This window comes from Alosa sapidissima, chromosome 15 (genome assembly GCF_018492685.1).
Source record: "Alosa sapidissima isolate fAloSap1 chromosome 15, fAloSap1.pri, whole genome shotgun sequence".
NCBI lineage: Eukaryota > Metazoa > Chordata > Actinopteri > Clupeiformes > Clupeidae > Alosa > Alosa sapidissima.
In genome coordinates this window covers 29,835,280-29,851,971 of record NC_055971.1, presented here as the reverse complement: position 1 = coordinate 29,851,971, position 16,692 = coordinate 29,835,280, and the positions used below count along the sequence as shown (strand labels likewise).

General features: G+C 43.2%; 2 protein-coding genes across 4 annotated transcripts; one reads left to right on the top strand and one right to left on the bottom strand.

Moving 5' to 3' along the window:
• Positions 1-65: 65 nt before the first annotated feature.
• Positions 66-3,169, top strand: LOC121683860 (homeodomain-interacting protein kinase 4-like). The gene is made up of 3 exons (XM_042063703.1): positions 66-699; positions 854-2,306; positions 2,755-3,169. Exons 1-3 carry the CDS (start codon positions 143-145, stop codon positions 2,896-2,898), a joined length of 2,154 nt encoding a protein of 717 aa, XP_041919637.1. The 5' UTR covers positions 66-142; the 3' UTR covers positions 2,899-3,169.
• A 57-nt stretch (positions 3,170-3,226) lies between these two features.
• Positions 3,227-16,053, bottom strand: pld3 (phospholipase D family, member 3). 3 transcript variants are annotated; one of them, XM_042063704.1, is made up of 12 exons: positions 15,896-16,053; positions 13,957-14,029; positions 13,491-13,541; positions 12,559-12,713; positions 9,928-10,108; positions 9,516-9,633; positions 8,789-8,916; positions 7,944-8,141; positions 7,039-7,178; positions 5,510-5,675; positions 4,973-5,072; positions 3,227-4,715 (listed from the first exon to the last, which is right to left on the bottom strand). In XM_042063704.1, exons 2-12 carry the CDS (start codon positions 13,993-13,995, stop codon positions 4,513-4,515), a joined length of 1,479 nt encoding a protein of 492 aa, XP_041919638.1. In that variant the 5' UTR covers positions 13,996-14,029; positions 15,896-16,053; the 3' UTR covers positions 3,227-4,512. The 3 variants fall into 3 exon arrangements, with proteins under 3 accessions (XP_041919638.1, XP_041919639.1, XP_041919640.1); XM_042063705.1 differs by having other exon boundaries at positions 15,900-16,046; XM_042063706.1 differs by having other exon boundaries at positions 15,912-16,040.
• Positions 16,054-16,692: the final 639 nt, after the last annotated feature.

Sequence of the window (16,692 nt, the reverse complement as noted above, 5' to 3'; positions counted from 1 at the left end):
TATGCGTCTAAATAGGCCTACATTGTAGCAAATAGAATGCATGTATCAATGATGGAACGTCGTGAATTGTTACATCTTGCATTCTTCTAATATGGAACAGTTTTGTGCTGTTTTTTATTGAATTGAATCTTGCTTAGGCTACATGTACGAGTGTCCTACAAAAATGTCAGATATTTATTCTGAAACTGAGGTTTACCACGTCCTGGACACTGTTGGAAGAGGAACTTTTGGTAAAGTCACAAAATGTTGGCGAGGAAGTGATGGAGAATTAGTTGCTGTAAAAATTATGAAAACGGATGTCCACAAAAGTCGCGTAATTAAGAATGAATTGAAACTTATATCCGTCCTTTGCTCTGCAAATTTGGACAAGAGTCATATTGTAAAATTCTACGAGGCTTTTCCTGGCCAGAGTTGTCATTACCTGGTATTTGAGCTGTTGGAGAAGAATTTGTATCAACTTCAAAAAGATAATGGATTTAGACCATTAGCCATACGCAATATTCGGACGATTACTTATCAAGTGCTTAAAGCCCTTGCTAAGCTCAAGGAGTTAGCAATAATTCACGCTGATCTAAAACCTGAGAATGTCATGATCGTGGATCAGTCTCGCCATCCCTTCCGAGTCAAGGTGATCGACTTTGGCTCAGCAAGTCTTTTCAACGAAGTCCGTTTTGTAAGAGAGCCATACATCCAGTCAAGGTCAGATGTGCATATGTGATTATCATTTTAGGTGTAAAGATATAATAATAATAATAATAATAATAATAAAATACATGTTATTTAAAGGCACCTTTCTTGGCACTCAAGAGTTTTATAACAAGATTGTGTAAATTTGATTCTTGTCCCCAACCAGATTCTATCGATCTCCAGAAATACTTCTTGGACTTCCATTCTGTGAAAAGGTGGATATGTGGTCCCTCGGCTGCATAATAGCAGAGCTTTTTCTTGGCTGGCCTCTGTACCCTGGAGAGTCAGAATATGACCAGGTGCGCTACATTTGTGAAACCCAGGGAATTCCACACACCCATCTCCTCAATTCAGCTAGCAAGGCTCACCTATATTTCGAACTCATAAAGAACAGTCGTGGGGCACCTAAATGGCAGCTAAAGCATCCTAGTTCTGTTGGCAAAGGTGGAGTCCCCCAGTCCACAGAGACAGCAGGTTCTTCTGGGCGACGGAAGTATATCTTCAGCTCTCTAGATGAACTTGAGTCTGTAGAGGTTCCTCAAACAGATGAGGGATTCCATAATGAGGAGATAGCTGCAGAAATTATGGACCGACACTGCATGGTAGAGCTCCTAAAGCGAACGCTGACGTTGGATTCGCACCAGAGGATCAATCCCAGCTCAGCCCTGCGCCATCACTTCATCACCATTCACCACTTGCGTGCTGCTCAGGAGTACAAGCACTATTACGAGATGTCTCGTCGCTGTCTGCAAGAGGCAGTGACACCAGCCAGAACTTCTGGGGGAGATGGCACAAGACCACACCGTCTCCAGACAGAGACACAGGCCCAACCTCCTCACCCAAGGGGTGCTTACCAGCCTCAACGCTCTGCTGCTGCAAAACAGGAGCATCAGTACCACAGTGGCAGCTGCCAGGCAGCCTTTGCTGGGAAGTATCGCATAGACAATTGTGGTGCAACCTCAGCAGTACACAGCCAACACAATCTGGTCTACAGCCGAGTCCGTAAGACTACAAAGCAGCTGGACGATCTGTGCATCGTGGATGAGCAGGACATGGGTACCTCTGACACAATCTCGTCTGAGGAGTCTGATCGAGCCCATCAAACTCCAAACCGGCAAGCTTCTGACCCAGACAACTGTCCAGCACCCAACAAGGGCACAGATGAAGAAATGGGTGCCACTGGTTACTCCACTGTCCCTGGCACTCGCCGGGAGAGATCTCTGGGCGAGTCAATAATGTCGTATTTCAGTAGCTTCTGTGGGAAGCAGCAAATGGCTAAGCTCCCTCAGACTGAAGGCATTGCTCCAGGGACTTGTGGACCACAGCATGAGCCTGCCCAAGATGGAACCCTGGACCAGTCGCTGGTGCTCTACCCTCAAGACGACTCCATGTGTGAGCAAGATGTGAATCCGCCACAGGTCTTCCTGGCAGAAACCCAGGATTTTCTACTGGAAGATATGGTCACCCAAGACTTTCTGACCCAGGTTCTTACCCAGAGTGTGATCGAAAGCCAAGATGGTGATGTCCCAATGTCCCAGGACATGGTGGATGACCACAGTGTGAACTATCCTGAATACAGTGACCAAGCTGTGCAGGCTGGTGGAGAATATGTCCTGCAGGTAAGGTAGCACGCAAGAGTGTGTAAGAACAAACGTAAGAGAGCCATTTTTTATCACTTCAGCTTTGAACATTTAAGCATATATGAGGCTAGTTGGGTCAAATCAAATCTAATTTCAAAGCCATTCATTAAAAATTATTAATAGTGGTCAGCCTTGAAATGAGTTACACAGACTGAATTACAATTTTATTCACAAACAATAACAAACCTGTCCACACTTATAATGCTGAAATACAGCAAAGGAAAATGTGTTTAAGTATAGTCAGAACCTTTTATATTACATTTGTTTAACAATTTGTCATGTTTAAAATGACATAGTACATTGAATGTTTAAATTCTGTGTGTGTGATCTTATATTCCCTGAGAATTAAACCCATGATGACTGCCCTGTTCTAGTGCTTTACCACTTGAAACTTCCAGAACCTTCTCTTGTCTCATCTCTTCTCCAGTACTTTCCATATGAGCCAGAGGCTCATCCACCCCAGTGGCCTGACCCCAACAGCTGGATGCCCGATGCCCAGATGTCCACCTTCCACGGCTATGGCCCTTCGGCCCGCAGTGGAGGTTGCGCACACAACTTCATGCATTACTGAGGGCTTGGAGGATGCAACACATGCACAAGCAAGGAAAAGCACCAGACATAATTGTTGGGTCCATCCTTGGTCCCAATCACTCCTTTTGAGCCTCCTAGACTTTTTCTTTCTGTTGCTTCAGCTTTGCACAAGGTTAAGACCCTTTCACATGCTCTGTCTGTCTCCAACCTGCAAGAAGCACTTGGCAATTTGCAATTATGTCAGAGATTGAAGAAAGTTGATGCCATTGAATGATATATTTATGAAATAAATATGAGATATAGGAATATATGAGATTATTTACCAATTATTTGAGGAAGACTGTTCTATATAATAATAATAATAATAATACTTTTCACAAATCCATTTATTTTTAAATACAAAACTGTCCAAAAAGTCCAACAGGTTTGTAACAGCAGTGTTCCCTCTTGGTCACATGAGAGACAGTGGGCATGGGAGGGAAAATGGCAAGTTTGAAAAAAAAATGTTCAGATTCAGTATTAAAATAACAAGAATGAACCAAGAATGAAGAATTTCGTTTTTAATAGCCATAGTGAGTTTGTGGCCGCTGTGATCATGTTTTAACTGGGGGGTATTCCAAGTACGTGGTTTGGAGGCAAACCTGGGTAAGTTAACTCAGTAAGGGGTAAACCTCCTAATAGATATGCTGTATGGTTTCATTGTCCATACAAAACAATGCCATAGGAGGTTTACCACTTACTCGGAGTTAGCTTACCCAGGTTTGCCTTTAAACCACATACTTGGAATACCCCCCTGGTCTCCAATGTGTAAGTTAAAGAACGTGAACCTGATAAACAAATCAATAAACAAACCACCCTGTTTACAACAGCTTCCTGAGATTAAATCAACTATTCACCATTCACCAAATATCCTTCTCAAGACACAAAAGAGAAAGTATATTTCAGAGGTATTGCAAGTGTTGAGTCCATATTAAAAAAAAATACTGAAGGTTTTGTAAAGCAGCTAACACCGCAATATACAATGTATTTCAGTTGATGAACCAAAACATTTTTTGTAGAGATACTGGCGAGATAATTAGGTTAGATAAGGCTGGTGTCTGAGTAAAAAACATGTACCCCTCTTAAGAAAAACAAAGTGCATAATTAAAAAAAAAAACTACTAAAAAGCAGTTTATTCTCTGTTTACTCAAAAATCATGCCCAAAATAATAAAAGAAAATGTATCCAGATACAGGGCTTCCGCTTGGTGTAAACATTTGTGTCACAATCACCAATCCAAAGTCCACTGAATACCTTCTTATGAGGATTACCCAGCATAGTACTCACTGTTCTCCTCCGAACCCAAACAACTCAACATACTCATCGCACAAGTTTACCTACAATTAACAACACTGGGATCATTTAGGTACCAAAATGGCAATGTTGCATCCAAGCGCAATCAAAAACACAGCAGCAATACTACCTGATTGAATTCGCGGTTAAGACAATATTGGTGCTATTTGTTAGTGGTTGACTGTGAATTAAAAGTTTTAGTTTTAAAAATAACTCCCTTTGGGAGCCAATCAGGCTTGGAACAGAGCTGCCGCATGTGTGGCTTCAGAAGCCTGAGGTGTGTGTGTGTGTGTGTGTGTGTGTGTAGGTGTGTGTGTGTAGTGTCAGACATTATGGCACAGGTCATTTTGGCCGTCCATGGCGTTGCGGCTTAGCTGGGCACTGTACGGGGACTCCCAGTCCCTCTCGAACACAGCCTGGAGCTGCTGCTGAACCGTGGGGTCCGCAGACTGAGACTGGGTCTGATTCACCACCAGGGCGGAGCCGGCCGTGTTCACAAAGTAGTCCCCAGACCAGTTAGAGGTTCCTGCGCAAAACAAAGGGACATTTCAAACATTACTTCAAACATTCAACATTACTACAAGACACGTCTGACAGTAATGGCATTGGTGCTAGTGTTGCTAGGATGTCATCTTTTCACTGATCTGAGAAGCTTGAATTTGAATAAATTACATCTATTCAGGCCATACCTCAAAATTATTTAACACATTACACTACCACTATAAATCTACTGTAATCTGAACTGGACTACGATAATCCAAACTGAAGTACGGTAATACACACCAATGTAAGCCACTTTATCGGTGACCATGTACTTGTTGTGGTTGACTCTGGCATAGGGGATGCGTTTCTGCTCTGGTGTGGCAGGGACTGTGAAGATTTTCTGTGAGAAAGTTAGCAAATTAGTTCTTTTATAGCATATCTATTTTTTTAAAATACAGGCAAATCTGACCAAAGTGCAAACCAATTAAAGACGCTGAAAACAATTTGACTGTCATGATGGATCTTAAGATGAAGGAATGACAGAAAGCAAGAAAGTCAGTAAAGATAAGACGGACAGACAGAAAGCAGGAAAGAAAAAGCAAGAGGGAGAGCAAAAAAGAAAGAAAGAAAGAAAGAAAGAAAGAAAGAACGAAGGAAAGAAAACATGGCTATCCGTCTGAGAGCTTGGTGTGAGTACCGGTTACTTACCACATCAATGTCCACACAACACATCACATGACTAATTACAGACAGACAAAAAGCAAGCAACAAAGAGAGAAATGAAAGAAAGAATGAGGGGATGGCTCTCTGTCCAAGCACTGGGTGTGCGCTACTCACCACCTGGATGTCCAGGTTGGTCTTGGCGTCGTGCACAGAGGCGAGGGAGCGCAGGAAGGGGAACATGAGGGGGGACGTGCTGCCCCAGCAGCTGATGAGCAGACGCACTTTCACCCGCCGCTCATACGCCACGCGACGCAGTGCCGTGTCAATGCTCGCCCAATAGCTATATTCAAAGGGGGTTCAAAGGTCAAATGATAGCTTCAACAGGCTCCTTGAGGAAATGTATGACATGTTATATAAATCAACAGCAGTCAGGTTAGCAGACAACTTTCCATAGTGTTGGGTATACTTATACTCTTATATAACTCTAAATCAAATGCATTAAAAAAAATCCTGCCTGAGATTGTTTTCCAACACGGAAGGCAAAGATGCCATCTGCTGAATTACTTATAAGAATTTACAGTACAAACACTCAAGTAGAGCAAATCTGAGGAAAACCAATTAAAAGTCCTCACTGCATGCAATATGAGTGAGCGTTATCAGAAAAAATCAGTTTGATTTTTCACTATTTGGAACTGGACATGGCACAGGGCTATTTGGAACGTTCTAACTGGACTGGACATAGCACAGCGCTATTTGGAATGCTCTAACTCAGTGTTTCTCAAAGTGTGGTGACCACTGGTGGTCCGCAAACTATCCCAAGTGGTCCGCAAGCAGACGTGGTAAGTAAGGGATAACGGCCTTCGAGGTGTGTCCTGTTATACGGAATTAATGGACTCAGACGGAGGCTGCACGTCGGGGAGTTTTTTGCCCCTCGCCCTCGTCCATTAATTCCGTATAACTGGACACACCTCGAAGGCCGTTATCCCGCTTATCACCCGGTTGCCACTGTAAAGCAAAGGAAACACGCGGTTTTGTTTAAAAAGAAGCTCACTAGTTCAGCTTGTTGTACAACTTTTGTTGGCCCTATAACAGCGATAGCATGGACAGTTAGCTTGTTTACAGTTGATTCCATTGTTGCGAAGCCTGCCTCCAGGCTTAACCGTCGTCCTACTATCGTTGTTATAGTTACCATTCATAAGCATTGATATGGAACGGCGATTAAACTTTTTTTACCAGATCTACTTCATAGGTGTCCCGTTATTCAGAATTAAAAGCCACCCCGCCAGCCAATCAGAAAAGAGTATTTCTTCTCTCCGGGTGATAAAATATAATAAAGAGCAGTTGTTTGCAATATTGAACCAACTTGTATGTAAATCCAACACTGCCTATGTAAGCTACACCAGTTTAAATCATATGGATCCTCTGACACAATAAGCAAGGTGCAAAGACAATAAGCAAGGTGGTTCAGTGAGTAGGCCTATTGTGTAATATACTGTTGAAGTAGGTCTACTGTTGTTTTTTTTGTTTTTTTAGCTAGGTCTGTGATTTTTGTTTTATTGGTTAAGTGGTCCTTGGTCTTTCTGCTCAAGTTGTTTTGCTATTCTGAATATGACGCAATAGATCAGCATGTTTAATGGAGAGATAGAGCACTCAATGCTACGCCACAGTCAGAAGCTTTTAAGGTTCGGAAGTGGCCCTCTGACCGTTTGGGGTGGGAGAACTCCATGGTGGGCAGGTAGTTCATGACGGCGATGTAGACAAACTGCTGTGCGTCATCAATAACACTGATGATGGAGTCCAGGTCCTGGGTCCTGCCCTCGGCACAGAGAGAAGGTGGAGAGCTCTGCAGCATAATCAATCAATCAATTAGACTTTATGTATATAGACAGCAGGGGCTTACAGGGAAGCTACACCAGACGCGTAACTGAATCGCTCCGTTCGCAACGCGTAAAATACATTTTAGAGATAACTGGTCTATTTTTTTCCAACGTATGCGCCGCTATCACATCTGGTGTAGCTACTTCCATTGATTATAGTGGCAGATGCAGCAGACGCAACGCGAACGGAACGCTTCAGTTACGTGCCTGGTGTAGCCTAGTCCTTAGCCTACATGCCTGGGCCAGTAAGGAAATCATGGCAAATAACTTTTTTGTGACATAACTCTTGACTGATCTATTGTTTTATTTTTTTGTTTTACTTATAGCCCTTCATTCAAAACTTTCTGCTTCATTGCACCATCACATGCTTTTAGCCCTTTGAATGAACACATGTTTTTGTTCAACTTTGCTTTAGAGAGCAATAATTAGTAGCCAACTGCTCATATAATCTATTAGAGCACAATATAATTTACTGTCAGGAAACCACTAACATGGCCCCAGCTGTGGCGCAACTGGCTGGGGCACCTGCACCGTACGCCGGCGACCCGGGTTCGATTCCCGCCCTGTGGTCCTTTCCGGATCCCACCCCTGCTCTCTCTCCCACTCACTTCCTGTCACTCTCCACTGTCCTATCATTAACAGGCATAAAAAGTCCAAAAAAGATACTTTAAAAAAAAAAAAAAAAAAAAAAAAAAAAAACACTAACATATGGTTGTCTTATGTTTACGTACCGAGAAGTAGGCGAGTGAGTCTGTGCCGTTGAGCTTCAGCTCCATGGGCTTGTTCTTGTTGTAGGACGTCGAGTACTCACTGGGCCACGGAGATGGGATGCTCTCTTTCTGACCCAAGTACCAGTACGCCTCAAAGATCTTCCCCAGGTCCTCGGCCAGACAGCCACAGTCGTACACCACTGCACCAAGCTCCTTCACCTAGTTAACACACACACACACACACACACGAATGATGAAATCATGGACAAAAACAAACAAATAAAATAAAACAAATCTAAATTCATACAGTATATAAATAAACAATAACTGAAAATGAGTGTGGGACTAAATGAGACCTTTATACAGATGCCAACATGCTTCCCCAAAAGACAGATAGATGACACAAACCAAAACTAGAGGGATTATATCTAGCATTGTGGTATAGCCATGTCAGTTCCCAGTCCCTATGTCTACACTGTTTTTTTAACAATGGATGCTTCACTGCTTCACTGCCATCAGACTGCACTAAAGAATAATAAAGTAATAGGACTCTAAACATGGCCAGGGCTGAGGTGGAGCCAACTGGTATACCACCAACAAGATTCCAGATTCCAGGTCAGGGAATGGCATATGTTTTTACTCCAGTTAATTATGGTCTTTAGCTTCTCTTTCCATCTATAGGCTGAGCTAATTCACACAGTTCATATTGCTGACACCAAAGCTTGTAATGGCTCTGTGAGTGAGTCTAATTGCTCCTCTAATGAGTCTATTGTCCTGATATATTTAGGTAACAATTGCTTTGGTAATACAAATGTTAAACTATTTGCCATGACAAAACCTTTTGAATTGAATTGTATTGAATTTACCTGTGTAAGAGATCTCCAGTCCATGTTGGCACTGCCAATGTAGATGTGCTTCTTGTCAATCACCCAGAACTTGGTGTGCAACACACCTGTGGTCAGGGCCTTCATGTTCACTGTCCGCACCTGGGCACCTGCCAAAAGAGGTCATTGTCTCACTGCATGGAGGCTGTCAAAATGTTGTTTTTTTTGTAGTTCTCGTCAACATGGTGCTTCACAGAAATATGTGATGAGCGATATGTTTTTCCAGAACATCCTGTGTTTAGTGAGTTAGAGGAACTGAACCAGAAGTGAAACTCGGCCTCTTACGGTCAGTTATTGTACTAATGCAGAAAGCACTCAAGTAGCCAATACTACACAGCAGGGGAAAGTACAGTGTATTATAGATGTGGTTATTGACAACGACATACACAAAGAGGATGTGCCCAAAAGAAACACTGAACTGAACCAAATGTGGAAAGAGCCCCTAGACCCTATGGCTTTACCACGAACTCTCATTTACTTTACCAAGGCTTGATGCTAATCGGAGTTTTTATTTTTATTATTCATTTGGCACAACACTTATATCCAAAGCCACTTATATATGTAAATTATTACAAGGTCCAGCAATTATAGAGAATCTCATGGCTGCCTTTACCTGAGCTTTTGAGGAAGTTAATGTTCTCTTGGGGCTGAGATTTTTTACCTAAGCTTTTGAGGAACTTATTGTTCTCTTGGGGCTGAGATTTTTTACCTGAGCTTTTGAGGAACTTAATGTTCTCCTGGGGCTGAGATTCTGTGGGAGTGTTCACCGCGATGCGGACGGGGAGGGTGCCAGACAGCTTCCCCAACTCCTGCAGGATGTCCTCGCCCTGCCACAACAGCACAAACCAGCTGGATAACAACTCTATACTTGTAGTTAAGTTACCGGAAGATCATTCTTAATCGTTATTAATAATACAAAAAAAAAATCCTCCTTTGAGATGACAGAATACCTAGGTGTACTGAAATAGCAGAACTGAAAATGGTCAGTTTCTTCACACTAAAATATGACCAGTATAGTCAAAGTAATTTCCAGCTTTGACAACGCAATAATCCAATGCAATATATCTTTGTATCCAAATTTTGGTTGACCTGGTCAACTCCTTCAGAGTTCAGACTCTCACCGGCTTGGCTGTGGGCTCGTGGGTCTTGGTGTCATTGTTGGTCATGGTCCAGTAGAAGGAGGCGATGTCCAGGCTGCTGCGAGCCCCTTGGATCAGGCCACGCCAGGTGTTATAGATGGACGGATGTGTGGCACTCGAGTTGAACTCCAGCCCCTCTGGAATGCTCTCCACCAACGAGATCCTACAACAGCAACAGCAGAGACCAACAAGAGAGTCACTACATGATCACACCATTAACAAAGACATTGTCATAGTGTACTGGATTCATAGTGGGATTCAGGACAAATAGGACAAATAATTCCCAGCTTGGCTACAATCAGTCCAGGGTGTGATTCTTGTCCAAATCCCATTATTAAATGATGGAGAGACCATCATTTTGAACAATATCTCTTCAAGGTTACCCTGGTTCGTTCCTCAACAACTCCTTCTGAGAAATGCAAATTCAAAGCCACCACTACACGGGTGACTGCATCACAGACAGTCAAAAGCCAAATGTGTGAATGTCTCCTGAGAGTTCATCTGTGAGAAAGCAGAACTAATGAAGTGAGCCATGAACTGCTGTGCACCTGCTGTGGTTGAATGGGTGGTGAGCATGGCTTTCTGTCACTCACCACATTTCAGATATGTCTCGGTTTCTGAAAATACTCAAAAGATCACAACAATGACATCATGAAATCTGTGCTCATACCAAAGATTGTTAAGGTGGAGCAAGATACTTCATCGTAGTTCATGTCTATGGACGCGAAATGGGGATCGAATCCTGTCTGCATAAAGAGGCGTGTCGATGACGTACAGTATTGATGAGCGTACGTTGCAACCGGCCAACAGCAGCGGCATAAATAACCGGCGCACACCTGATATAAGGTCGATTTTCTCCAGACTGGAATGTTCAAAAATGCTAAAAAGGTACTCCCAAAATTCCCATTCTTAACTTTATAGAACCAAGATCTTAGCATATGTGGTGAAATTCTGAGCTATGCCCATAGACTTCAATGGAGCAGTCGCTGCCACTGCTCTGCATAAAGGGGGATTTTGACCCCCCCCCCTCGTGCGATCCGGGTTCCCGGAAGTGGCTCCTGGTTAAATATCTTGCTCCGCCTTAACAATCTTTGCTCATACTGTGTGGCATCCTGATATTGTTTCCCCATTCTCAACAACAACAAAGTCAACATAATTTAGAGTTATGGGTTCTGAAACAAATGCAGTCTTTATCTGGAGTTGATCAGGAGTCACTCCAGATAATTGCATAATCTAGTCTGAAATTAGCAGCTATTATGTTTTTTTTTCTCCATTAGCCATACTTACTATTGGAAAAATAAACTTGCAACTGAGACCACAAGAGTGTCAATTGTCATGAGTCAGTACAATGCTTCAAGAACAGCAAGAGGGATTACAAGGAAGTGATCTTCCTTGTAATCCCTCTTGCTGAATCTCATTAACACCTCTTCGTTAAACCACCCAATGACCGATGAGAGCCACTGAATGACTAGGAGTGGTCTCTCCTTCTCTCCCCAAAAAAGTATTATATTGGGTCATTCCACGTCAATTCAACCAGGGCCCACGCACTTAGGTCTCAAAAAATTCTGGAAAAAAATCACCAGGTGTACCTATGTTATCCAGGACCTTCTTAAAGTAAACAGCTACACTAAGAGAAGCTACACTAAGATTCTGGAGAAAAAGATCAGGCAGTGTGCCAAGAGACCTGCCCCAATTGGCATCATTGGACCATTAAACCATACAATAATCCAAAACATAAGGCAAGAACAAGGCAAGAAATGGTTAACAGAGAACAATGCCCAGCCAGAGTTCAGACCTAAATCAGTCAAAAAAGTTAGCACAAGGCCAAAGTGATGGCAAATAATCATTCCTGCCCTAAAAACCCAGATTGCTGCTAAAAAGGTGCGGTCTAAAATCATTGTGGAGACATGGAGAGGCTTGGTAGGTATTATAAGAACCATTTTGAGAGCTTTGATGGTAAATAAAGATGTTTCCATTGATTATTTAAAAAGGGTATGAATAATTTTGGACATGCCATTTTTCATAAAAATGTTAAAAAAGATGAAAAACGATAATTTTAATGTTTCTACCACATTGTCTTACCACCTTTTGGCATGTGGCAGTGTCATTTTCAGTCAGAACAAACATATTGGTCAAGAGAAAATCAATATATATATATATATATATATATATATACACACACACACATCAAATCGATTTTCAAATCTTAAACTAACCCTAGCCCATACCTGAATTCCAGCAGAGTGCCTGAGAACTTTTATTTTATTTTTAAATATATTTTTGCCCATTTCACATTCATTCAGATAAGATAGTAAAGGGTGACAGGAAGTGAGTGAGCCTAATGATAATAGTTTTTATAATAGATGACATGCCTTCTCTTTAGGCAATGGCAAGTCAAGGAGGATAGAATAGGCTAACAAGTGAACCTGAGGGTGCTTCGTGTGAACTGCACCGTAGACTTTAAAAGCGCATCGTGCCTGAGACTGCCGAGCGCACTGTTCGCTTTAGAGGGGTCTGAGTTTGGCCAAAAAAATCGTCGATCTGAGTTCCTTTAGCAGGCTAAAAGGGACCAAGTGTGACAACACCCTATAAGCCCTGCATCTCTTACAGTACCTGCAGGCATCAGAACAGGTGCGCGGCAGGACCAGCCTGGGGCTGGAGGCGTCTGTGGAGGGAGAGGGCAGAGCGGGCACAAGCAGGGCCTGGAGGAAGAACAGCGCCAGCAGCACGGTGGCCAGGGTGGTGACGAGCAGGACACACCGGATATACTGGACCCAGGGCAGAGGGAGAGAGGGAGGGAGGGATAGAGGGATAGAGGAAGGGATAGAGGGAGGGAGGGAGAGAGGGATAGAGGGAGGGAGGGAGAGAGGGATGGAGAGAGAGAGGGAGGAAGGGAGGGAGGGATAGAGGAAGGGAGGGAGGGATAGAGGGAGGGAGGGAGGGATAGAGGAAGGGAGAGAGGGATAGAGGAAGGGAGAGAGGGATGGAGAGAGGGAGGGAGGGATAGAGGGAGGGAGGGAGAGAGGGAGGGAGGGAGAGAGGGATAGAGGGAGGGAGGGAGAGAGGGATGGAGAGAGAGAGGGAGAGAGGGATAGAGGAAGGGAGGGAGGGATAGAGGGAGGGAGGGAGGGAGGGAGAGAGGGATAGAGGGATAGAGGAAGGGAGAGAGAGAGAGGAGAGAACAAAGAGAATGAGAAAAGGAATAGAGAGTAGAAGACCGAGAGGGAGGGGGAAAAGAGAGAGAGTCAAGTCATGCACATGGGAAACCTGTGGTTATCTTTCAGTCACTGTGGGGGATTAAGGTTGCCAGTGTCATTTTTATTTATTCATTTAGCAAATTTAACAAAGCTGAGGTCGGAGACACATTACAGACAAACTATATGAGAACTATCTGGCCATAGCTGATGAACTTCCCCTTTAAAGTCTTGTTTCTCGAAATAACAAAAGAACTTCTCCAAACAAAGTTTACACTTTCTACACACCCTTTTATGACAATGGCTGTAACATATTATGATTAATTACAGTAACTACTAATGAGCCCTTACCGTCTGTGACTTGGCGAGGCTATCCCCCCTGGCCGGCTCTACATCTGCCATCTTTGTGAAGGACGACAAAAACAAAAAATGAAAATAGAAATGCAGAGATCAAATGTTGTTGTCGGGTGCATAGAAACCACAATCTCATGGGAATCATGTGACACGACAACTCACAACTTTCAGATGGGAAACCTTACGCAACAACATTCATGCAGGCTGGTTAGTCTAGCAAAGCCTTAGCCTACTGGGAAGTTTGAATGTAGTTTGCTATACCAACAGCCAGGCTACAGCAGGCGTGCGACTGAAGCGTTGTGTTTGTGGAGCGTGTGCTGCAAGAATTAGCTTCCACTATAATCAATGGAACTGACCACACCAGACGAGAGCAGTGCGCCCAATCGAAAAAATTAGACCAGTCTTCTAAAGCGATGTTTACGCTCTGTGTGTGGGCGTGTGTAGCCCATCTGGCGATCTTTACCTTCTGATATGCAACATCAGGGCTCTTCCTTGTTGTCATGATTAGTAGCCCTTCACATCGATGTTTAGCAGCTCTAGAACAGAAGAAAAGAGAAACGTTTTACGCGTGAAAATTCACCAAGAATTAGAATTACATTTCAGCAATGTTTCTGTCCGTTTGGACAGCATTTTAAATGAATCTCCAACAAAATGTAGTCCTGATGAATTTGTGTGTGTGTGTGTGTGTGTGTGTGTGTGTGTGTGTGTGTGTCTATTGTCACCCCTACACAGGCCTGGCATTTCTATAGTCATGGGGGCCATGCCCGCTCCATAATGGGGAATGTGCTGGCAGGCAGGTGCTGCAGCATGCACACACAAATATCCTGGTTGTTGACATCTGACTGTGTCTGCCCTTGCCTCCCTCTCTCTCTTCGCCTCCCTCTCAAACACACTCCATTCACATTTGAGAAGTAATCACACTGAGGAGTTAGCAAAGCCAATATTCAGAATGAGACCTGATAGTCAACACATAACATAACAGCAATGAACATAATAAAAAGCATCACGTCTGTTTCTCCGGCCCTGTGATACTCCTGTTGTGTGTTTTCGTGGGTCTGTGTGGGGGCCACTGCTAAGACACTGGCACCACAGAGACACCCAGCTGATCCGATCCTGTGATGTGGCTTCCGGAGAGAATGCTGATGGGTGGAATATGAATGAGCACTAGCTAGGCTAGCATCTTCTCTTAGCCGTGTCTGTCTCCCCCACTCTCTCTCTCTCCAGCCTTTCCATCACAGTTACATCATAATAACACGAAAATAGTAAGATTTTCAAAACAGCTAAGTGGTAAATATTCAGAACCCTTTGTAAGCGCTATTCTGGGCTTGCAAACTTCTGTGGTCTTGGTGTCATTGGAATTGGAGCCGCAGTGGAAAAAACAGGGATGTTTTTTGAAAGACAAACGCTCCATTTAGACGGGTAAATTCAATTGTGGCAGCTTGAATTCATGTGCTGCACTTTGCACAAAAACACGCCTGTCTATGGGTGACCTGGCTTTCTGTAAACACAAAGCCAGCTATCAAATGGGGAAAAATGGACAAGGACAACTTGGCTATTTTTAGTTTGAGAGAGAGAGAGAAAGAGAGAGAGTGGGTGTGTGTGTGTGTGTAAGAGGTAGGGAGAAAGTGTAAGCCTACAAACTTGTCAGGAAAGGTAAAAGGCTTGGTTTAGACAACATGTTATAGAGGTTTGATTTTACCTGCCCCAACAACAAAATGCCAATCTCCATAAGAAGAAGCCACTTAAATCATAAAAGGATAAAAGGATATGGAAGAGTCTGCAAGTCTGACAGCTATGTTTCAAACCCAGGAAATCACAGGAAAAAAACTAAAAAACGAAAAGCCATGACTGGCTGCAGTCACGGGTGTTCCCTTATCGCATTTAGATCCCAGGGTGCAGTATCAAATCCACTTCAGTCCTTAGCCTACCAGTGCACGCTACAGATAGAGGCCACGTCTACCATAGTCAACTGGATCAAATTGGAGATCATATATTTGTAGGTTACAGTCTTTCCATGTAGACCCCAATAAGCATTAAATGCAGGCCTACTGACATATATGGCTGGTATTTCAAAAGGGATCCTGTTAAACTGTGTAGACCTGGGTAGACTTGTTTACAACAAACGACTTGGTGAGACGGAGTTTGGAGTCAAAACTGCTGAAGTAGCCTGAAGCCTGCAATGCAAGCATTAGTTCTCCATAACATGAGATTGAGCATTAGTCTCTCCTTAACAAATTAGAATGGCCTATGAGATAAAGTAGAGTAACATGCAACGCCTGTTTGATTACAACAACTGTGACTGGGGGAAAACGCAGTGTTGATTTGGATTCAAGAGAAACAGATCAAAACCATAGCAAAAAACGGCATAGGGGAGCACGCTCAAAAGACAAATGATCACATACCTACAAGGAAACTCACAGCTGTTTATTAACCGACAGTTCGAAATGTCGGTCTGCGTGTTTCGAGGAGCTCTCTTTCCACTTCTGTTGCACTTAACTGCTTGATCTTAGTGACAACAATTTATAATGTCTTTGAGTTCCTTCTACGGTGGCCAACAACGCCGGGTAGCTTGGTCATGTGATTACGCTCGCCAGTGCGACCTATAGCAGCGCACGACGCATCTGACGTACACTGCGTTCAACCATTTCAACACAAGACTGTGTTGTGTGTGATCGCGGCTTCTTTGACCGTGCCTGATGTTTGCAGAGCCACAGAAGTAGCCTAATTTGACCAGCAGAGGACGCCATAGGATAAATCGATACTGAACAGAGACAGACTCATTAAGTCAACGGGATTTTGTCCGTAACTTAATGGTTCGGGAAGCTCTATTAACAAAGCAAAAGTCACAAGCTTATAGGTTTCAATTGATAGGTTACAATTGAGAATATGACCGATATGCGTATGCCTAAAATACACAAGTAGGCCTTAGCACGATATAGGCATAGGCCTACACAACACATGCCTACTGAAATGTGACTTTACAAGTAGAAGTGGTCTTTTAAATTTAGCCTAGTCTTTTCCAGGGCATTTAAAAGGAGGCATATGCCATATATTTTAGAATAGCCGAAACGAGTAGCATATAGGCTACTAGGCTAACTAGACTAAAATAAAAAAAATAAAAAAATTATTTCACGACATGGCTACATGTCATCGTTAAATAAGTCTTAGGCCTGCTTGTATAGCCTAGGCCTAATCATTT